Source organism: Protomyctophum parallelum (assembly GCF_964188405.1).
Source record: "Protomyctophum parallelum genome assembly, chromosome: 9".
Classification (NCBI taxonomy): Eukaryota; Metazoa; Chordata; class Actinopteri; order Myctophiformes; family Myctophidae; genus Protomyctophum; species Protomyctophum parallelum.
In genome coordinates, this window is record NC_139706.1 from 42,987,730 (window position 1) to 43,011,876 (window position 24,147).

Genomic DNA, 24,147 nt, shown 5'->3' on the forward strand with positions numbered 1-24,147 from the left:
GACCCTGCGGATAGAATCCCGAGTGAAGAATACCCGTTAAAATGGCTGCGAGAAAGGTATTTTTTTTCCTGCTTCCTTCCCCCCCTAATTTTATTTGTGCACAAACAATAGAATAAATATAGTTTACAAAATATCAACAATAACAAAATGATCCTGCAGCAGCACTCACCGGCATAAACTGTCCAGTCTACTAGTTTTGGAAACAAAGGAACTCAAATTCCCATCTGGCACTGCGCCTCTAAGAAAAATAAGATATCCTACATTAAAAATTTGAAATTTGAAAAACAAAACAACAACACACCAAACGATTAGATTTTCCTCCTACAATTGGTTTATTTCAAGTAATGATTATTATCACAACTGTAAAACAAAGACCTACCGTATGAGTCATACCCTCGCGAGATCTCGCTCTTCCGGAAGTGAGAGCATCATGCGAAAAGGAGCTGTCCAGGGTGCTGGTGGGGTGCTGATTCGGTAAGTAGTGGCTCTCTAATTTATTTCACATTTCAAGATTTAATTTAGTCAGTGTTTGTATCTACTGTAGACGTTTATAAGAGCGTGCAATCAGAGTAAAAGCCTTCCTAGACAACAGGCTAGACAAGAACATGCATAGGCTAGCCCTTCAAATTGTCTCTAGCCCAAAGCAATGAGTGATGAAATAGTCAGCATTGCATTAACCCAATATATAGAATGAAGTTACCAATATAAATATTTCCTCTTGTGAGCTCTCTCTCTCTCTCTCTCTCTCTCTCTCTCTCTCTCTCTCTCTCTCTCTCTCTCTCTCTCTCTCTCTCTCTCTCTCTCTCTCCCCCCCAGTATTGCTCTGTTCCATTTCCATCTCCTCTCTCCATGCATGTTTCTCCTTAATTTACTAATCTGCCTCTCATTCAGTCTATAGGGCGAGTGTACACTCAGACCGACAAATCCAACTAATATTAAACGCTAATGCCTTATAAACCGCATGTGAACCATAGCATCCAAATTCGAGTGCAAACATTCTGCCAAAATTACAGATCTACATTTTGGTCTTGAGGGGTGAACGGGTTTAAGTGGTTAACCTTTATCGATCACCCGCTTCTTGTCAGACACCGGCAAGATGGATCAACGTCTGGAGTTGTCCACGTTCCTACCCACCGATGCCCAGAACGGCGGCAGCAGCCTTCCAAATGGAGACACCAGCGGGGCGCCACAGTGCAATGGCGTCCCAGCACACAGGACCCACCTCCGGGTGTCAGAGGCCCACGGGCTGCAGCTCCTGAGCGTGCTGCGTTCATTCAGGGAGAGAGGGCTCCTTTTCGACTTCACCATCAAGGCCCAGGAGCACAGCTTCCCCTGCCACCGCTGTGTGCTGGCGTCATGCAGTGACTTCTTTAGGTGTGTGTGTTTGTGTGTGTGTGTGTCAATATCAATATTTTGATATGAGGTTGTATATCATATAACCTCATGGTATTTTGGATAATGTAATATTGTGATATGTGTTGACCGTTCCCTGTTTTAATGTATTTTTGAAGGTCATTGAGCCCCTCCTTTGCCCAGTGTTGAAGTGTGATGAAGTGTGATGTTTTCTTCCACAAATAGCAAATATATAGCCAATCTATACATGCTCATAGTTATTTCTTGGGGAAAAGGGTACTATTGTCACAATACAATATTAGGGATAGGATAAATATCGAGGTATCTATTTAGTAAAATAAATAGTGTGATATTTGATTCGATCCATATCGCTCAGCCATAATGTATGCATGTGTAAGTATATGAGAGGGAGGGAGGGAGAGACAGCTGCAGCGATGAGGTGTTTTGTAATTTGCTGCATCATGCATCAAAGTGACTTGCGACATGCAACAGATAAGCCATCACCAATATGAGAATCTGTATGTTGTGTCTGAATGTAGGTTGCGAGTTTGTGTGTAATTTCATTATACTTTTTTTTCCATTTCCATTTTCTTCCATTTCCATTTCATATCGGTCTGCATCATTGCCACATAGTAATGCACTGACTGCCTGCCCTTTCCTCATCCTCTAACTAACACTACTCCAGGGACCCCCAGGGGTCCTTGATGGAGTTCCAGGGGGTACCCAGCTAAATGATTGTTTGGAACCAAATGGACCCTTATGGGTCTGTAATTCTGAGGGTGTACAAATGGAACCAAATTGACCCTTATGGGTCTGTAACTCTGAGAGTGTACAAATGGAACCAAATGGACCCGTTACACTCTCAGAGTTATTATATATATACATTAATTTTACAATATAAATGGGGGTCCCAGAGATAGAAATGCCATTAAATGGGGGTCTGTAGACTATTTTTGCCTGTCAAACTGGGGGTCCTTGAAATTAAACGGGTTGAGAATCACTGCTAGAGCCATAAAAATCTTTTCTTATGTCCCTGGCATATCTTTTCAAATGGGGGTCCGCGGGCTAATTAGTGTCAATTTGGGGGTCCTTGACATGAAAAAGTGTGTCATTGTTCCACGTTTAGGGCCATGTTTGAGGTGGACATGCGTGAGCGTGACGATGGCTCCGTGACTCTTGGGAACCAGCCTCCCTCGGCAGTGCATTTCTTTCTGGACTTTGCCTACTCTGGAGAGGCCATCATCACTGACAGCAACGTGGACATGCTGTTCCAGCTCGCCTCCTTCCTTCAGGTAAAGAAAGATAGGCCTGCAAACATTGATTATTTTCTTAGCCATTATTCTACCAATTACATTTTTGATTATTTAGAACAATTAAGAAGCATGTTTTGTTTTGACTGGTCCTCTTACCCGTTCAAATGTATGAACACCAAATGATGTACAGCGTCGGTAAGCTTAGGCATTTGCCACCAAGTGAAAAAATGGGTTACAAAAATCGTGGGATAAAGATTTAGTTTTGTATTAATTACTCCTCTGAAGCGATGTTGCTTAATATGTGGGTTGCTTCCATTGTGTCTGCACTCAGGTTTCAGTTCTCTCCAAAGCCTGCAGTGAATTCCTCATCGGAACCCTGGACATTTCTAACTGTCTGGCACTGCTGGGTTTGGCTGAGGTATACGGCTCTGCATCCCTCCTCCAGCGAGCCAACGAGTTTGTGGTACAAAACTTCCACGAGCTCTCCGCAACCCAGGACTTCCTGGATATGCAGGTGTGTGTTGAAAATGTAATAATAAAAAAGCAGGGGAAAAAAGATAAATATTTGATGCAATTATACATAGGATATGATTTCTGTCCTGGCCATACACATACATTGTGTTGTTTATAGAGATTTCATTTATTTGTAGCCACTTAGACACTTATTATGTCATAAGCACTTATTATAGTAATTTATTTAGTCAAGAACTCAAGGTGGATGCATGCTGGGAAATATAAGCCCATGTAATGCGTTTAAGGCCCAGATTTCTAATCTCTGCCTCTCTTGACAACATATTCCAAATATGATTCCAATTTGGGAGTTGAAAAGTTCCATTTGACTTTAGAACAAGATCAGTCATTGTAGTTAGCTTAATGGTGCATTCATATAGTAGTATATATATCTACAGTGCTTTACAATGGGATTTATATTCACACATACACACTCAGTGGGGGAATCCATGCAAGGCACCAACCCACTCATCATTTGTTCTGTAAGAAGTAAGAACAATATTTTGTTTTCAGAGCAACCCCTAATGTAACTGTTAGGGGTTCAGTGTCTTGCTCAAGCACACTTCGACACGAAGCGGGGATGGATTCCCAGCCACTCTTCCTTGAGCCACTGCCACCCACCAGATGGCTTGTTCCATCTGGTGTAAAGTGCTTTATCTTTGCAAAGCAATACATCTTTAATGACCCAACTGTCTTAGAGAACAAAATATTACAATACCCTCCTTTTTATTGAGTCACAAATGTCCGGACCTTGTTGTGCACACTGCTAGTACACTAATAACGTAGTATGTACCCCCACTTTATCACGTATGGTTTCTACTTGTTTTTATATATTATATTAAGTCATAAGTCATTACTTTTCTTTTTCAAAACCTTTTCTTCATCATCATTATGGCAATTGATTGCTACTTTCTGTGTATTGTCACTGCTGTTGTATCCTACTGGCTCATGCAGTGATGAACCTCCACCGGGAGGACATAGAGCCTTTGTTCTACTCCACCCCCTTGCTGACAGGTGCCATGCCAGACCTGGGGGGTGGCCTACGTGCAGTGACAAATATCACCCTCCCTATCACCCTCCCTGGCCTGGGTGTGGTCCAGGCACCCAGGCACATATAAGCGGCATGGCAGTGCATTGCAGGTTCGAGTCCGGTTCCCAACGGTCGTTGCTGCATGTCTTTCCCCGTGTCTCTCCTGTTATGCTAGGTGATGACTGAACCCAATATGCAAGCCACAAAACAGGAAGGTTCAAAATCCAAATGATTTATTTATATCCAAGGCAGTAACAAACAAAAAGTAGCATCTCCAAAACTCAAAAATACAAAATAGAACTAAGAAGTCCAAAAGGCAAAACTCGAGTACAAGGCAGTAAAATCATAAGTCCAAAACTCAAACCTTTCAAGAAGACAAAATCAAGAACCAGGAACTGCGGGGTAGAACTCAGGGACAATGACAAATGTACTGACAGTGAGTGTTTGTAAAGAGTCCAGTCTTATAGTGGGAAGGTTGATTGACAAATAGTTCACAGGTGGAATGACGAGGGAGTTGGAGACAGGTGAGTGAATGTGGCTGCAGAGTGGAAGGGGGAAGTGAGTGTTGCCAGGTCTGACAGTCTGTGGAGAGGTTGCCAGGTCTGGCAAGGTAAGCGGAGGGACAGATCCTAACAGTACCCCCCCCTCAAGGGACGGATACCAGACGTCCAACAAACATAACGAGGAACGCGCAGGGTGGGTGGAGGGGGCCTGGAGGAGGGAAAACTGAGGCAGAGCTGGAGACTTCAGGGGGACGTCCGGGGGGCTGGGACGAGGCAGCAGAGGTGTCGTCTGGGGGGCGGCCTGGAGGCCGGGACGAGGCTGCGGAGGTGCCGTCAGGAGGGCGGCCTGGAGGCCGGGACGAGGCTGCGGAGGTGCCGTCCGGAGGGCGGCCTGGAGGCCGGGACGAGGCTGCGGAGGTGCCGTCCGGAGGGCGGCCTGGAGGCTGAGACGAGGCGGAGGACCGTGGAAGCGGAGTCGGGTATGCTGCAGGCGCTGGACATGATGCTGCAGGAGACGCCAGGGGTGCTGCAGGCGGAGCCACAGGAGAAGCTGCCGGCTCTGGAGCTGAAGCTGCAGGAGACGCCAGGGGTGCTGCAGGCGGAGCCACAGGAGATGCTGCAGGCTCTGGAGCTGAAGCTGCAGACGACGCTGCAGACTTAGGAGACGGGACCCCAGAGGCAAGCTGCAGCGGCGGGGCCTCGGAGGCGAGCTGCGGCGGCGGGGCCTCGGAGGCAAGCTGCAGGGCCTCAGAGGCGAGCTGCAGCGGCGGGGCCTCGGAGACGAGCTGCAGGGCCTCAGAGGCGAGCTGCAGTGGCGGGGCCTCAGAGGCAAGCTGCAGCGGCGGGGCTTCAGAAAACGCTGCAGACGGGACCGCAGAGGATGCTGCTGGCAGAGGCGACGCCGGAGTTGCTGCAGGCAGAGGCGACGCCGGAGGTGCTGTAGGCAGAGGCGATGCCGGAGGTGCTGCAGGCAGAGGCGACGCCGGAGGTGCTGCAGGCAGAGGCGACGCCGGAGATGCTGCCGGCAGGACTGCAGGCGGAGCTGCAGGCGGGACTGCAGGCGGAGCTGCAGGCGGGACTGCAGGCGGAGCTGCAGGCGGGATTGCAGGTGGAACTGCAGGCAGAGCTGCAGGCGGGACTGCAGGCGGAGCTGCAGGCGGGACTGCAGGCGGAGGAGGCAGAGCTGCAGGCGGAACTGCAGGCGGAGGAGGCAGAGCTGCAGGTGGAACTGCAGGCGGAGAAGGCGGTGCTGCAGGCAGAGCTGCAGGCGGAGGAGGCGGAGCTGCAGGTGGAACTGCAGGCGGAGGAGGCAGAGCTGCAGGCGGGACTGCAGGCGGAGAACAGGAGGAGGATGCTGCAGGCTCTGGAGACGGGACCCCAGAGGACGCTGCACACCCAGGAGGCGAAGAGGATGCTGCAGACTCTGGAGACGGGACCCCAGAGGACGCTGCACACCCAGGAGGCGAGGAGGATGCTGGGACCCCAGAGAATACTGCACACCCAGGGGATGAGGAGGGTGCTGCAGGCTCTGGAGATGGAGAGCGGAGCGGCAGAAAACGGAACGGAGACAAAGTCCTTGGGAGCGAGGAGGATGCTGCAGGCTCTGGAGACGGGACCCCAGCAGACGCTGCACACCCAGGAAAAACACCCCCGGGGTCCCGCTGCCGTAGTGCTGGCCCGTGACGGGGCTGCACCGCTGCAGGCGGGAGTGCATCAGGACGGGAAGGGGCTGCAGGCGGAACTGCAGCTGGACATGACAGGCTGGGTGGCGGTGGTTCCTGGCGGTGTAGGCGGCCATGCCTTTTTCTAGCAGGCCCCCGGTTTCCCACACTGTCAGGACAGGCTGGTCGGGTGGGCTTGGTGACTGGGAGACCCAGTGAGACACCCCCCCCCCTGTTGACACAACGGGGACCCCCCCGAGCCAGACGGGTGCCATACAAGGGATTTGTTGAATGAAGTTGTTCAGAACAAACAGGAACTTCCTCATCGCTGGGAAAACAGGGAAAATAATCCATACCCTTCTGCCGGTTAGCATCAGGGTTAGTGGGATGCAGGCTGAACACTCCAACCCTAATTGAGAGAGCTGGCTGGGAGGCACTGGGAGATGGGCTGGTGTCCAAAAAATCCTTAAGCCTCCCACGAATGACATTCAGGTGGGGGACAAAATGACCAACCCATGGCCTCTCTGCAAACCACCGCTGGTGGATCAAAATCTCCTCTTGGAGAGAAAAACGCTGGCTAGGTGGAGAGGCCATGAGCCGAGCCACCACATTCTCAAATATATTAACCCTCCTCTGAAAAGTTTGTAGCTGTGCTGGGTTCATATTGTGGTCAGTACATTCTGTTATGCTAGGTGATGACTGAACCCAATATGCAAGCCACAAAACAGGAAGGTTCAAAATCCAAATGATTTATTTATATCCAAGGCAGTAACAAACAAAAAGTAGCATCTCCAAAACTCAAAAATACAAAATAGAACTAAGAAGTCCAAAAGGCAAAACTCGAGTACAAGGCAGTAAAATCATAAGTCCAAAACTCAAACCTTTCAAGAAGACAAAATCAAGAACCAGGAACTGCGGGGTAGAACTCAGGGACAATGACAAATGTACTGACAGTGAGTGTTTGTAAAGAGTCCAGTCTTATAGTGGGAAGGTTGATTGACAAATAGTTCACAGGTGGAATGACGAGGGAGTTGGAGACAGGTGAGTGAATGTGGCTGCAGAGTGGAAGGGGGAAGTGAGTGTTGCCAGGTCTGACAGTCTGTGGAGAGGTTGCCAGGTCTGGCAAGGTAAGCGGAGGGACAGATCCTAACATCTCCCCATTTACTAGCTATCTGCACTTCATTTATAAATAAAGGCAGAAAATCCCCAAAAATGTTATAAAATAATCACCCTCCCTGCCCGGCTTCCCCCCACGAACCCGGCCAAATCTGTTCATATAGAGATAGACATCGGCTGCACCGTGGTGGTTTACCACTGCGTCACACGCAACAATCAGGTTGATTGTGGTTGTCATAGATGTTCTTTTCTTAATTAATTTTTTGGACAGTTTGGCATCTGCACTGTTTACAGCTGAAAGTCAGTGAATTCGAAATCAATGTCTTTGCCTTCTGTGAGATTCTTGTAGACAGCTTTGAAGGTCTCAACTTTGGGTTCTACATTGCTCTGATGAGCCTTGTCCAGAGAGACCTTGATGACCTTGAGGTGACTGCCGTGGTCTATCTTCTTAATCCTGAACGACTTCCCCATGATCTCGCTGGGAAACACCAGGTCCTCCAGAATGGCGCTGTGCACGGACGTCAGTGTACGGCTCCTGGGGCGCGTCTGTTGATTATTTGAGCGACTTGTCCTTGTTTGCTTGGGCAGCATCGTCCTCTTTGCGATGAAGACCACATACCTTCCACTGAACTTCTTCTCCAGCTCTCTCACCAGACGAACCTGAATCTTCTGGAAGGACTTCAGCTGAGGAACAGGAACAAAGATGATTATTGCTTTCCTGTTGCCACCAACTTCAATTTCCTTTGCACCTTGGATGTACAGTTCTTTGAGCTGAGCCTTCATATCAGAGTTCATCTCCAACTCCTGGAGAGCCTGAGCGACCCCAGACTCAAACTCGTCTGGCTTTTCGCCACTCGGCTTCACAATTTTGGGTTTGGCACTAGACATTGACTCTTTCTGTCAACAACAGAAAAGGAATTGGAAGACCCTCGCGAGCTTTGCATTTATTCATACTGATGCAAATCATGCAATAGGTATGACCTATTTACCTGTAGATGACATATATGGGCATGATGATATCAGCATCACATATATGGGCATAAAAGGGACAAGGAATGACACATACGGAGATCTCCATATATGGGCATATCGGATCGGAGGTGCGACACAGGTGTGAGGGCTGTGTGCGGCCCAAACTCTAGTAAAGTTAAGACAATTTGATCAGGTAATACTTGATTTAACTATGAGAATAAATGTCTTACTACAGGTGAATGTGTTGGACGGGTGCCTGAGGTCGGATGCACTGAGCATGCCCGGCGAAGAGGCAGTGGTGATGTCACTACTGCGTTGGATACGTCATGATGTCACAGGGAGACGGAAGCTGTTGCCACGACTACTGTCTCTGACTCGACCGCATCAACTACCTGCACCTGCACTAAAGGTACATGTCAACATACAAAGTGTGTGTGTGTGTGTGTGGGGGGGGGGGGGACATTAGCCAAACTATTGCATATAGCATATAGGCGATTTTCTGGGGGGGAAAGCAATCCAAGTACAGAGCCAACTCAGGTCAGTTTTAAGTCTAGAGGGGTTAAGTGTGATACCAAACCAAAGACACTCAAGAGCCAGTTTCACAGGTCTAGACAATATTGGCACATTTATTGGTTCACAGGAAGCAGTAAGTAGAGCATTCAGTTAAGTGGTATAGCATAGGAAACAGTCTTTTCTCTTTGCAGGGGGGCAGGGGGACCAGCGAGGAGGAGGAGACCAGGAGGATCCAGGGCTTTAAGTGGTTAACTTAGGTTCTCGTCAATAAAGCCAAATAATGAGTTTAACTCAGGTTTCTTCTGTATTCAAATGTAAACTCAAATTAATAAATTCCTTTCTCAAACAGGGGGGGTGGGCAGGTTGGATCAGTAGACAGGTAAGTATGGGTCAGGGGTCCTTCCTCTGGCTGGACAGGTAAGTGTGACATACATACATTACTATTTAGCTTCACTGGTGGCGTTTAGCGGTGAGCGCTCCAATTTCCGAGGTTCGTTTGAATGCCTCACTCCTCAGAGCCCAACTAACTGTCTGGCACATGCATCAGGAGAATGGGAAACAGACAATTACTATAGTGACAGAACAGTAACACTGATATATTTAGAGAGGGGAATATTAGCTTCTCTTACCAAGAGCCACACGCCAGCCTGTCTCAGGAAGAGTCTGTGAGGACAGAGGCTTTAGTAGGCTACTGCTTGGGTGCGGTCGCGCAGGTGGCAGCTCATCAGGTGTAATGAAAGAGGTGATGTGGAATGTACCGACCTTTTAGTACAAGTCCAAGTTGGCAGGCTTCACTCCGCCTCTCTCTCTCTCTCTCCCCGAGGAGGCTCCTACGTGGCACGCAGACCTGTACCGAGACGCCACAAATGGTTAAGCTACACTTGTCACGTGATGGTGTTTTTCTTTTTTTATATATATTTTTTATCCCACGATTTTGTAACCCATTTTTCACCCCTGTGTCAATCATCTAATGTGATCCTGGGCTCTACACATCCTCCGCCAACCTGGGGAGAGCAACGAACTTAACTCATGCTTCCTTCATGCTTGAGTGTCCAAGTTGCTCCTTTACACCTGACAGGGCGGAGTTTCCCTGGTTGGACGTAGCGCGTGGAAGGAACACGTTATTCCAAACAGTTCCTTTCCCCTCCATCAGGCGCCCCGGCTGGCCAGGGGGAGGCAGTTTAGAGACCAGGATTACTGCATGTTTTTGTGAGGGTACCTACCCTAGGGGACACGGGGAGAACATGCAAACTCCACACAGAAAGGCCCTTTCGCCAACCCCGCCTTCGGGTATGGGCACTGATGACGCGGAGGAGGAAACACGCCGCCAGCACCCACAGCGCCCCGAGCGGGAATCTAACCCAGGACCTTCTAGCTGTGAGGCGACAGCACTACCAACTGTGCCACCGTGCCCCAAGTGATGGTGTTTTTCCACCTATATTTTTCACCTATATGATGCCCAAAATAAGGATGCAATGTTGAAAGTGGTTACGTTAATGATGCTGTGAGTGATCTTTGGTTAAAACAAAAAGACAATAAAATAAATGTAAGCTCTATATTCTGATAGTAATCATTGTATATAGTGTCTGTTCAGTAACAGAGGTTTCCCTCACTACCTGTCTCTCCAACTCAAATAAATAACAATAAATAATAAACAGAAAATAGATTTTCAGGTGGGTCCATTCCAAGCATTTGTCACGCCTCGCTCCTCTGCCTTTGTATTTGAGCATTGACTTAGGTCCAAACCACTGGACTAATATGTGGCTTGACCTTAATGGTTATGTGGTTGTTTTATGTTCAGTATTTTGCCATGTCTTGTTCTGTTTGGTTTTCTGTTACCCTGTTGGTTTTGTGTATCTTATTTTGTAGTATGGTCCCTAGTGTTTCCTGTCTGCCTAGTTGCTGTTCCCTACCTTGTCTCACCTACCTTGTGATGTGTCAGTGTTTTCACCTGTGTCCTCTTTGTCCTGTTACCCTATCCTGTGTTTGATTGTATTTTGAGTTCACCTGTGTCTAGTTAGTCTTTGTCTATTTATATACCCCAGTTTTTTCAGTTCCTTGTCAGATCGTCATTTCATGTCAGCGTGTTTACTGTGTCCTTGTTTTGCCTGCCCCATTTTATGGGAAGTTATAGTTTAATAAACATCCTGAACTGTGAATCTTGCCTTTTGGTCGTACTGCTTTTGGGTCCTCTGATCGCACCCTGACAGCATTAGTATTGCACGAAAAACACTCCTTGGGCTAAATTCGGCCATATCCACTTTTTGCCTTATATTGGTTGTTAATAGTAGGCCTACCCCAACTTTCAGCAGCTGTGAAAAATTCCCATAGGGTGGCTGAATAGAAACCAATGTGGGATATGTTAGTAGACAGTGACACCTTTACAAACACATTGGTGAAGAAATGTCTTGGTAAGAAATGTATTCCCATATTTTACATTTATCGTGACAATATTCTCTGACTATTAAGGCTATGAACCAGAGCTATGATCAGCCTGTGTTACAGCCCAATGTTCACTTGTTTATTCTGTATCCTGTATGAGGTCTCTCCCCTGATTGGATATAATTTGTATACCGACGGGAAATGTATTTTCTGATTATTACTGGAGAGACGGGAAGAGCTGAAGAGACGGGGAGATCCCTGTTTCTGAACTTGTGAGTGTGTAGATCAATTTGTTTTCTAATTAATGGCATTTATTAGATCTATCTTTTATTTATTCATGAAGGTGAATAAAGCCTGGCTAAAGGTGTTTACCCAGGCTAGGATGGGACCGCAAAGTTCGCTGTTCGGTCAGTTTGAGATGACTAAAACATGACTAAACTAAATGAAAATGTATTCAAAAATCACATCCGTGTGAAGTGAGGGGCGCTAATATATTAAAGTCTGACATGTTGATTAGGTGATGTAATGGTGATGTAAAACAAACGGTGCAAACACAAACATTAAACGCCATTAACAATACAGAGACAATATGACGTAATGAGACACATTATGACGTAAATGTTCCCTTCATTGTCAATGGCGTTTACAAAACAAACATTGAACTAAAGACTGTCACAGTGCAGGGCAGAGAAGGTGTAGGACCCAAGTGCAGACAGACAGGCGGAGGCAGAGGATGTCAAATGCAACAGAGTTTATTGATAACTAGGAACTAGGAACAAAAGTACTAGGTACTTGGAACACGAGGAGAAAAACTAGGACGTACACTCATGACATACAATGAGGATCTGACAAAGGACTGAAACACACTGGGGCATATATATAAACAAAGACTGACTAGACACAGGTGAACAACTAACAAAATCAACACAGGGATTGGCTGAGAGACAAACAAGACACAGGTGGAGAAAACTAATAATCACAGGGGGTGAGACAACACAGGTAACAAAAGCAACAGAGGAAACCAAGGGACCAAAAATACTACAAAACAAAAGCACAACAGAAAACGTCACGGATCGTGACAGTACCTCCCCCTCAAGGGATGGCTTCCAGACATCCCTCATATATTGTCCATAACATTGTCCAAAACACTGAGCAGGGTGGGTGGTGGGGGTCCGGAGGAGGGAGACAGTCATGGGGCCAAGAAAAGGAAAAAAAGGTCTGGGAACCTGGACCCCACATGGGCATGGTTGTCGTAGTGGGGTGACACCTGCAGGCAGAGGCACCAGGGGAATGGACTAGGGCTGAGCAGGTAATGTCTGGTGGGCGACCTGGAGGATGGGAGGGGGAAGAACAGGCGACCTCGGGGGCAGAGGCAGGGATGACCTCAGGGGGACGGCCGGGAGGCGGAGACGAAGCTGTGGTGTTGTCGTCTGGCGGGCGACCAGGGGGCCGCGACGAGGCACAGGAGGTGTCTGGAGGTCGGCCTGGGGGCCGCGACGAGGCAACAGAGGCGTTGTCTAGCGGAGCTGGAGTTGCAGACGGGACTGCAGGTGGAGAGCCGGGCAGCAGAGGGCCAGGCAGCGGAGTGCCGGGCAGCGGAAGGCCGGGCAGAGGAGTGCCGGGCAGCGGAGTGCCAGGCAGCGGAGTGCCGGGCAGCGGAGGGCCGGGCAGTGGAGTGCCGGGCAGCGGAGTGCCGGGCAGCGGAGTGCGGGGCAGCGGAGGGCCGGGCAGCGGAGTGCCGGGCAGAGGAGTGCCGGGCAGCGGAGTGCCGGGCAGCGGAGTGCCGGGCAGCGGAGTGCCGGGCAGCGGAGTGCCGGGCAGCGGAGGGCCGGGCAGCGGAGTGCCGGGCAGCGGAGTGCCGGGCAGCGGAGTGCCGGGCAGCGGAGTGCCGGGCAGCGGAGGGCCGGGCAGCGGAGGGCCGGGCAGCGGAGTGCCGGGCAGCGGCGGGCCGGGCAGCGGCGGGCCGGGCAGCGGAGGGCCAGGCAGCGGAGGGCCGGGCAGCGGAGGGCCGGGCAGCGGAGGGCCGGGCAGCGGAGGGCCGGGCAGCGGAGTGCCGGGCAGCGGAGGGCCGGGCAGCGGAGTGCCGGGCAGCGGAGTGCCGGGCAGCGGAGTGCCGGGCAGCGGAGTGCCGGGCAGAGGAGTGCCGGGCAGAGGAGTGCCGGGCAGAGGGGTGCCAGGCAGCGGAGTGCCGGGTAGCGGAGGGCCAGGCAGGCTGGGCGGCGGAGAGCCGGGCAGCGGAGTGCCAGGCAGCGGAGTGCCGGGCAGCGGAGTGCCGGGCAGCGGAGTGCCGGGCAGCGGAGTGCCGGGCAGAGGAGTGCCGGGCAGCGGAGTGCCGGGCAGCGGAGTGCCGGGCAGAGGAGTGCCGGGCAGAGGAGTGCCGGGCAGCGGAGTGCCGGGCAGCGGAGTGCCGGGCAGCGGAGTGCCAGACAGCGGAGGGCCAGGCAGGCTGGGTGGCGGAGAGCTGGGCTGGAGAACAGGCTGGAGAACTGGAGGGGTAGTGGGCTGAAGAGCAGGGGAGGCCGGTGGGACTACCTCTTGAGGCAGCTGGGGAAAAATGGCTCCCTGCCTCTCCCATTTGAAAAACCCCATATACTGGGCAAACACTGGATCCCGCCTCCAATAAATAGCCAGTTGGTGAAGGAACTGAGGATCTTCATTAAAGGTGTCCTTAGCAATACCAAAGTCCTTGGCAGAAAAAGGCAGCTCAGCCATGGTGGACAGCCAAAGCAGCTTGGCAAAAAAAAAAAAAAAAAAAACCTCTGTCCGCTGGGTCCAATATGGTCAGATCCTTCTGTCACAGTGCAGGGCAGAGAAGGTGTAGGACCCAAGTGCAGACAGACAGGCGGAGGCAGAGGATGTCAAATGCAACAGAGTTTATTGATAACTAGGAACTAGGAACAAAAGTACTAGGTACTTGGAACACGAGGAGAAAAACTAGGACGTACACTCATGACATACAATGAGGATCTGACAAAGGACTGAAACACACTGGGGCATATATATAAACAAAGACTGACTAGACACAGGTGAACAACTAACAAAATCAACACAGGGATTGGCTGAGAGACAAACAAGACACAGGTGGAGAAAACTAATAATCACAGGGGGTGAGACAACACAGGTAACAAAAGCAACAGAGGAAACCAAGGGACCAAAAATACTACAAAACAAAAGCACAACAGAAAACGTCACGGATCGTGACAAAGACAAACATTAAACCTGTGTATAGGAGGAACTAGCGCCCCTCAAAAGTTCAGTCAAAATCAACAATGTTTCCATCTCCTTGCAAGGCCCTGCGCGACTCAGACGCTCTCCTGCGTGGCGACGAGTCGTGTCTCGCCCTCCTGTCGGAGGCCCAGGGCAGACAGCGTCAGCACGCCGGGCTGCTCCGCGACGCACGCCCCGCCACCACACAGACGTACATCTACGTCCACAAGACAGAGGAGAATGGCGAGATCCGCCACACCTTCTGCTACTGCCTGGAAACGGACCACTGGAGGGACCTGGGGACAGGCCAGCAGCAGAGCTCGGGGGGGCATGGACAGGGGACAGGCCAGCAGCAGGGCCCGTGGGGACAGGGACAGGGGACAGTGATGGTTCCCGACCCGCCCGGCTCTTACCTCACCAGCTATGCTGAGAAGGTAGGTGAACCTTATTGACAGTTTGACACAGCACTGTTTTACACATGTCAACTTCCAAGATCCCACAAGCTATACTAATGACTACTAATCTCCTATCCCCTAAGATGTTTGTGACGGGTGGTTGCCGGGGTAACTGCTGCCGGGCGGTGCGCCTCCATGTGGCCGAGCCGTTCCATGACGCCACGGACGAGGTGTGGTGCTACTGTCCCGTCAGCGGGGCGGTCACCTCCGTCCCTGCCATGTCCAACCCCCGCACCATGCACACCGCTGTCACATGCCTGGACAGAGTGTACGTCATCGGGGGACGCACCGGGGGCTCCAGAGGAGGGGCTCTAAGCTTACTAGAGGTAGCACATCGTCATAGAGTCGTCATAGAGTATTAAAAGGATAGAGACTGAAAAATAAAAATTATATTATAGATAATTATACTGTAGGAGCAAATCATGAGAACACAATGAAGATCTCAAGTTGCCGTCCTTTGTAACTCTATAATCCGTTCTGTTCTTCTGTTCTCATGTAGGTGGAGTATTATGACCCTCTGTCTCAGACCTGGCACTCTGCAAGGTAATTATACTTTAGATTTGTATTATCTATCCTATATTAAAATCACCTAGTGGGTGGACATATCTGTCCGTTCGCCTCCTCCTCCTGTATTTTGCGTGTCTTAAGTACCAGGTCTTATTCCCTAACTTGAGTAAACTAAAGACCTGGAGGCGTGATCAATGCTCTTTGGCCACTCAGAATAGCCAAATGGCATTGATCACGCCTCCAGGTCTTTAGAAATTACGTCATATGGCAGCCAAGTCTGTGGACTTTTAACTCATTGACTAATACCCTGTCTCAGTGCGCTGCCCACAGCCATATACTACCCTGAAGCCACGGCCTGCGGCGACATAATCTACACCCTGGGCGCAGAGGTGGAGATCACCGACTCCTTCAACCCCTCCCTGGACTGTTTCTTCCGCTATGACGCCAAGCAGGACCAGTGGAGCCGCCTGGTGGCCGAGTTTGGTCACTTCTTCCACGCCACGCTGGTCAAGGCGGTGTCCAGTGACGACACGCTGTACCTCTGTGACCTGTCCACGTACAAGGTGAGTCATGGTAGAATATTGGGCCTCATGCACCAATACGTTCCTAACTCTTCCTCTTACATTTCTTCCTAAGTGAATTCTTAAGAGAAGTCCAGTCAGATTCATGAAATGTAGGCAGAATTGGGCCTCATGCGGCAACCGTTCTTAAGAGTTATTAGGCTATTATTATTAGGCGTTCATGTGATCTATATACATTATTAGACATTAATAATTAATCAGCATAACATAAGCTAAGAAGTTGACACATTTTCTTCTTTTATTCATGTGTGTGTTGACAAATGCTGGGCACATACATATATTTTTTGAGGTTTGGGGACTATTAATTGATTCACCATGAAAACTAAAGCATTCTAAATACATAATATGTATTTAGAATGCTTTATGCGTATATTATACACATGCCTTGATCACTGGTACGGCACCCTCTGGGCTGATTTGGAAATGAGCGGATTTTACGACCAATGTCCGCCAACGTCACGGCCAAGTTCAAGTTCATGAATTCCACACATAACATGGGAATGCTCGTACGCCCACGATATGAGAGGGAGATAATGTGAGAGAGAATGTGGTGCTGATAGAGACTACTTAGCGAGTGTGATTTATGGTCTAGAGGGGCCAAAACAGCTGGTGGATCATATTGGTTTGACACAGAGGGGTTCTGGATGTTTAAACAGCATGAGGTTCTTTCTCCACCCAGGTGTACAGTTTCTGTCCAGAGACATGCGTGTGGAAGGGTGAGGGATCGTTCGAGTGTGCAGGCTTCAACGCCGGAGCTGTTGGCATGAGAGACCGACTCTACATCCTGGGTGGAGACTACTCCCCTGACGAGATCACAGATGAGGTTCAGGTAAGAGGAAAAAAAACAAGAATGACACAACTTGTGTCATTCTTGTTTTTAATTTTTTAAATGTGTTTCTGTGTCACAACCTCTCGGCCGTTGTTTTCGTTGATTTCCGACGTTCTTCTGTTGGTTTAATCACTGTGTTTTGTTATAGCTTTCCTGTAGCTCCAGACATTTAGCTCATAACATTAGCTGTTGTCAGTCACAGTGGCTCCTCGCTGCGGCGTTGCAGTGTGGGAGAAGACTTCCGGTGTTATGTCGTGTCAGGGCTTAGGACGCAACCAATCATGACTAGGTATCTACTGCGCGATTGGCTGGCGGCGTTTCACAGTATGGGGTCAGACTCCCATTGGCTTAGGGGGCAGCCAATCATGACGCTTACATTTCATGAGCTATATGTCAGGTTTCACCTGACAAAAATGCACTTGTCTGAAGTGAGGGGCGCTCTTATCATCATACATCATCACATTCCGTGGTACACACAGACACAGTGTTTTATTGTATTTGTGCAACATGGTCATTATTTTGAATAAACGTATAATCGATATATCGATATAGATATTGATATATATCGTATATCGTGGCCTCTATATCTATCGTGAAATTGCAAGCAATATCCACCACTACTATAGAGTGTTTGTTCAGTAACAGGGATACTGTCTCTCCAGCTCTTTAATAAACTGAAAAAACATTTTCAGATGGGTGAGAGTAGCTATTTTTTATAGTATCAATATTTATCTAATTCCTTTGTGTCATCACATACGTACAGTTCCACTTGTGTACTGTACTCTGTAATCCTGACTGCATTCTCTATCCTGATTGGATAAAATAGCTATCCCAGTTTCAGTTTCTGAAAATGCATTTTCTGTTTAATGAAAAGCTGGAGAGACATGGAGACTCCTATTACTGAACAAACGAGAGAACACTCTATAGCAATGAGTAGGCTACTATCACAATATTATAGAGCTTTTTAACACTTATTTTAACCAAAGAAAATCAGTTACACTACCTTTATGTAAAACATTTGAGTAATTTCCCCCCACCACTGAATTTGTGCACGACTCACGTTTGTCACCTTGTTTCTCGTCATCACCTGTGCAGGTGTTCTACAGGGGGAGGAGTCAGTGGGAGGAAGTGGCGCCCATGCCCCGAGCGCTCACCGAGTTCCACTGCCAGCTGATCAGCTTTAACCGATACAGAGACCCCTGGGGGGAGAGCCGGGATGCAGCATGATGCAACACACACACACACACAGACACACACACGCACACGCACAAGCACGCACGCACACTCACATGCACACGCACATCTCTCCTGACAAGCATTTGAGCCTAATGACGTTTTCTTCTGTTTGTTTTCAAGCAGTAATAATGTATATTATTGTTGCCCTGTCAATCAACATGTGGCCCCTCCCATGGAGGGAAGCTACTGGGGAGAATACTATTATTTGAGAAATCCTGTTTTAGTACATGAATTATCCTTTATTGGTGTTTAAATAGCATATGTGCCATTTTAGATTTTTGCGTTGGCTATTCATTAAAAAATAGCAGGTAGATATACAAGCTCCCAGCGCTTCACTTCGTGCAACGCTGTGAGCTTTTCTGCTATTTCTGAACATTTTAGTTTTACATTTTGAAAGAAAGTTTGAGAACTACTGATTTAGAATGCATTTTTTTAATCTGCCTCAAGTCTTTATGGGTTAAAGTATTTTCTCCCTCAGAGCTCCTTAGAGACACCTGCCTGTGAACGTCAATCTATCTGAACCAAATGGTCCTGAATCATGTAAATATGTGTGAATTCTGTATGTTTTGGAATTCTTTTTGGACAATTTGAAGCATCCACTAGTTCAGTGATTACAGATCATGGACGCCCAGTTTGATATGCATTTGGCCACATGCAGACCCTTATTGTCATCTCCAAATGTCTCCAAATAGATGAATGTTACAGAGTTTGACGGTGTTTCAATGGTGGATGCATAATTCATTTGTGTTACAAGTAGGACAGTCAGGGAGTGTTTTGCGGCATGGCAAATATAAACAAAGGGCTTGATGATTCAGCTTCTGGTAACTGCAATGTTTGAATCATATTCAGTATATGCAAAAAAAACACAGAACAGTGACATGGAAGTATTATGGCAATAAAGTCAGCAGAATACTTGATAACTGACAATGCTTTTTTATTTATTTTTTAATTAAAAACAGTTAACCAAATAGCCAAAATTATTATTTTCACTATTAGATAGGGTTTAAATGGTTCATTCATAATTCTCTTTTGTAATTTTGTGAGCCTCACATTTCTTCCTCATAGATATCATTGTGCATAAGAAGTTGAGGAGTGAGACATCAAGCAGAAAGGTACATTTACATCCATTTTGTCGTTCCTCCCCCCCCCCCCCCCCCCCACCCATCAGTCCATGGTTCAGTACTGGTAGGCTTTCACCAGCAGCCACATCAGCAGCACAGTGATGAAGACGATCATGAAGTTGAGGAACAGTTCCTGTACTGAACGGTCCATCCTGGTTGTATGCTCAGAGCGGAAGGGGAGGAGATTGCTCAGAACAGAGGGAGAGCTGGCTGCCAAAGAGCTTGCTGGCTGTCAAACACAGCAGGAGTGCAGGCTGCAGCACAGAAGGGTGGACTTGCAGATTTGTTGAACGATGTTAAAAGGGGCGTAGCTCCTCTTGGGTTTGGTACACAAGTCTAAAAGACATGGGAGACAGAAAAATAACACTACAGTATAGCGTCGCTATATTCTCGGTCACCAAAAATAGCAGATCTACAAGCTTTGCTGTTTTTGGCAAAGAGATTTCATGTAGAGGGAAATTCTGAGCAGAGGTTCTGAAACGTTTCTATACCAGGAACCCAGTCTATGGGCCATGGGGCACATTTCTATACCAGGAACCCAGTCTATGGGCCATGGGGCACGTTTCTATACCAGGAACCCAGTCTATGGGCCATGGGGCACATTTCTATACCAGGAACCCAGTCTATGGGCCATGGGGCACGTTTCTATACCAGGAACCCAGTCTATGGGCCATGGGGCACATTTCCTGATGACCCCACACTTTTTACACAATTTCAACGTTTAAATAAAGCATGTAAGCGAAGCAAGCATACATCAGTATGCTTGAATAGGAACATTTATTAGAAAAGGCATTTACAATGCTATCTTATAAACACAGATTATAAGAACAAAAAGTGTTTCTGTACATTTGTAAATGGAAAGCATACAGTAGGCCTATAGCCATCCCCCCCACCCCCCCACCCCATTTTCCCTCACTGTATATTGTATCTTTTCCCTTTTTTGCTTCCCATATGATGAATTCCTGTTCTGTTCTTTACCTACAGAGAAATGTCTATTTGTATGTCTCTAAATGTTTGTATGTCCTTAAATGTTTTGATGAATTGAACAATGTGGACCCTGTTGTAAACAAGTGTAATGCTTAATTGGGTCGTCCACTCACAGTTGACAGTCTTTGTATTGAGTTTGTGCTTAAAATGTACTGTAAATTCTACAAACTGTTAATAAAGATTTCAATCAATCAATCAATACAGTATAGCCTCTGTTATCAGAACAGTAATCATGTTTTTGTTTTATTTTTAAGATAAATAAAATGCATTCACAGGCTTTGGTAAAAAAAACAAAAAAAACAGGCTTAATGTTGTGACACTGCCACATAAATGTGTGAAGATATGTATTGCCTGTCCTGGTATGAGTCTTGAAAGAAAATTAAAGGTATATTCAGTGATTTCACTCAAAAAACCTTAGGTTTAGTTTTTGGCTGTGGGACCCAGCCTTTCGTCCAATCAGGATAGAGAGTCAAAAACGAAACCTAAGGTTTTTAGACCCCCAGGTGTTAACTGGGGACAGGGAGGAACTCCTTATATGGCCAACACACTCTATAGTAGGGAGGATTATCACAACAAAACAAAAAAATAAGTGATATTTGAATTAAGTGAAATCACTGAATATACCTTTAAACATAACACACTGGGTGATAACGAGGGAATATATTTGTTAAAATATTGGTTATCAAAAATACGTTTTTTACGTTGCAGGACTTACAAAATCGGAGCTAAACACTGCCCTCTCCCATGCACTTAGACACTCCGACTTAGACACTTTCCAGCCGGGCTCATTCATTCCAATGTAAATATCATGGATTTTCATTAAATATACTGTTTGGAACCAGACCTTCAAAATCTCTTCCAAATCTGTCAACAAGGCCTGCCATATGTACTGGAAAGATATGTGAGTGACATTTATTTTCTTAAACAATGTTTTATCATACTGTAGGAAAACTATTGGTGGATAATTTGTCTAACCCAGAGTAATCTAGTAATAGAGTGGCAACACTAGCATTGACTCCCATTGTAACAATGGAATGTGGAAGTGCTCATTCTATCTCAATGGGATAGTTCCAATGTTTGGAACTATATCCCATAGCTCCCTGCTTTGCGGTGAGATCAAAGCGTGTCGCCACTCTCTTGGTCTAACCCATGTTATGCTTAGCTGTGATTGGACCAATTTACCAAAGCAGTTTGGGGAGGGGCTTACTGGCTTAGCTATAGGTCAATTGGATTGAATTTATTCTATTTTGGTTGATCATAAGATTATCATCAGATAAAAAGAAAGCAACAGTTGTGTTTTCCTCTTGGTCTGCAATACAGTGTGGTTACAGTAGGCATATAAATAATTACTTATTTATTTTAGTTCTTTAATATATTAACTATACAGATTTATGGTTCTGATTGTTATAATGGAAAGGCTACATTTTCTTTCTTTCTTTCTTTTTGTCAGAGTGCGAGGGTGGGCCTCACCATCCCGTGGTTCATAGTTTGAGAACCTCCGCATTAAAGGATGTAGAATACAGCCCTGGGGGACCCCGGTCAACTAAGTAGATAGGCTTTAAGTGGTTAAATCTGTCTGCAGAAGACCAGCGCTGTCTGCATGAGTGCGAGAGCCTCACTGCCACTGGAATGTGGGCTGTTCATGTGTGTCTATACTGTTACGTGTGCATTGTCTGCTTCGTGTGTGTGTATGTGTTATGTGTGTGCTGTACATGTGGTGTGCGAATGCAATGTGTGTAGCCAGTGCTATCACACATTAGAGAGCTGATAGGCTCCCACACCTGTTGTCCTCACAGCTATCATCAGTCGACAGAGAGGGCCCGAGGGGAGCACCCATAAATACACAGAAATACCAACCCAGACACGCACAAGTAAAACCACACTCACACTCACTCTCACACACACTCACTCTCACTCTCACACTCACACTCACACACACACATTGGCATTGACATTGGCATTGGCACACACTGACTAAGTGACCAATAGAACGCATTTGTGAGTCTCCTCCAACACACACACACACACACACACACACACACACACACACACACACACACACACACACACACACACACACACACACACACACACACACACACACACACACACACACACACACACACACACACACACACACACACTTGTGCTTTACACAATATTGTACATTTCATGGGATGGGACCCCACAGGTCCTACGTAGGTAATCCATTGAAAACCTCATAAGTATTCATCTCGCTGAATTACCTCAAACACATTCATGTGTTTTCATGTGTTTACTACCATAGTTGGTTTAAAGGACCACTTCACCACTTTTCAACCTATCTTCATATAATAGGTCCTCACTAATAATCATGAAAAAAATATTTTTTTTCTGCAGTCTGTGTCTCATAGGAGGGCTGTGGGCAGTTTAGAAACTGTCTTCCAGTGACATCATCATTAGGCAGATTTATTTTTAAACAAGATTTCTTTACAAAAATGTTTAGATTTTCATTATCGTGAGAACGATGGCTTCGATTTTCGCATTGCAACTTTTCAGGACTAGAAAGCCTGGAGTTTTTATTAGCTTGTATTCCCCATCGATATGATGTCACTAAGACGGTTTCTGAACTGCCCACAGCCCTCCTATGAGACACAGACTGAGTAGAAGCAAATTGCGCCATTTTTTCATGATTATTAGTGAGGACCACGACCTTATTGAACGGAGTCGCCCAGGGCTCAATACTAGGTCCCCTCCTGTTTTCTCTCCACACAGAATCGGGGCGCTGGGGTGGTTAAGTGGTTAAGAACAGTACTTGAGAAGTACTAATTCCACCCATGGTGGAAGAAGTGCTCAGATTTCCTACTAAAGTAACAATAAAACAACATTATAACATATTTCGTAAGTAAAAGGCCTATATTCACATTTGGAGGAGAAAAAGAAAAGAAGAAAATGATATATATTCATGACATCAAAATACATGTCAAACTTTTTTTGGTTTGACTTCTGCAAATAGAATATCACCCTGTTTTGAGCCTGTATAGATTGGCAATTCTCTGAATAGACAAAGTAACAAAAAAAACACAAAGTAACTTAATTAACTTTCTTTTCTTTTTTGTGGAATAAAGTTTTCGTAAATGAATGGCCTACTTGATCATATAGCATCACAGAAAAGTAGCAGATCTACAAGCTCGAGCTTGCACGTCTATCTGCTACTTTTGCAATTTCTTTATTTGAATCCTGAAAAGTAACAGTTTTCGACATAATGAGTTTAATTTTCCACCCGACAGAGACGATATTTTGAAAAACCTCACTGCCAGTGCACGTTGGTTGCAAATAAATCTTTGTTCTTTGCTGGCCTTACCTGCTGTTATTTGCGTATCCAACCGTCCTTCTCCAACGCAGTCCTGTGTGAGGAATCTGCAGAGAATGCTGCTAAAGTAGCCGGCAGTGATGGACCGCCCATGGGTGACATTGGCACACACTGACTAAGTGACCAATAGAACGCATTTGTGAGTCTCCTCCAACACACACACAAGTGTTGTCAGATTAGATTTGCTCCAAAAACAATGGCAACTATTGGTCTCATGGATATAGGGAACTGTAACAGTATCACCTACAAGCTTATAGATCTGCTATTTTCAGTGAAGAGGCCTTTTCCGTTTCCTACATTTAAATAAATATATTTCAAAAGATTTAAAAAAGTTTAAACAAAAGCTTTTCACCAATTTAAATCAATTCCAAAATTGTTCAAAGGTATTTCAAACATGAAAGTAAAAGTTTTAGAAGTAGTGTAAATATACAAGCTCACAAGCGATGCATTGTGTGCTCATAAATCTGCAATTTCTTTTACTAGTTTAGGTCCTGTCCAAACATCTAATTTCTCTGTTGGGCTACAATGTTTGTGAACCTCTGCTCAAGTATTCATTACAGAGATAATTGTGACATTAAT

At 46.9% G+C, this 24,147-nt stretch overlaps 3 protein-coding genes across 3 annotated transcripts; 1 reads left to right on the forward strand and 2 right to left on the reverse strand.

The window, feature by feature from the left end:
• Positions 1 to 1,096: 1,096 nt before the first annotated feature.
• kbtbd3 (kelch repeat and BTB (POZ) domain containing 3) lies at positions 1,097 to 18,099 on the forward strand (the record flags this gene model as incomplete). Its single annotated transcript, XM_083773270.1, has 10 exons — positions 1,097 to 1,374; positions 2,480 to 2,645; positions 2,938 to 3,120; positions 8,634 to 8,807; positions 14,584 to 14,934; positions 15,039 to 15,281; positions 15,455 to 15,498; positions 15,779 to 16,025; positions 16,723 to 16,872; positions 17,968 to 18,099. 10 exons carry the CDS (start codon positions 1,097 to 1,099, stop codon positions 18,097 to 18,099), a joined length of 1,968 nt encoding a protein of 655 aa, XP_083629396.1.
• Positions 7,715 to 8,314, reverse strand: LOC310863919 (small ribosomal subunit protein eS7-like; the record flags this gene model as incomplete). The annotated part of the gene is made up of 1 exon (XM_083772447.1): positions 7,715 to 8,314. The coding sequence occupies one exon, from the start codon at positions 8,312 to 8,314 to the stop codon at positions 7,715 to 7,717; it is 600 nt and encodes a 199-aa protein (XP_083628573.1).
• Positions 18,100 to 19,080: 981 nt separating the features above from the next.
• Positions 19,081 to 23,656, reverse strand: sln (sarcolipin). The gene is made up of 2 exons (XM_083773447.1): positions 23,560 to 23,656; positions 19,081 to 19,565 (listed from the first exon to the last, which is right to left on the reverse strand). The coding sequence occupies exon 2, from the start codon at positions 19,378 to 19,380 to the stop codon at positions 19,285 to 19,287; it is 96 nt and encodes a 31-aa protein (XP_083629573.1). The 5' UTR covers positions 19,381 to 19,565; positions 23,560 to 23,656; the 3' UTR covers positions 19,081 to 19,284.
• Positions 23,657 to 24,147: the final 491 nt, after the last annotated feature.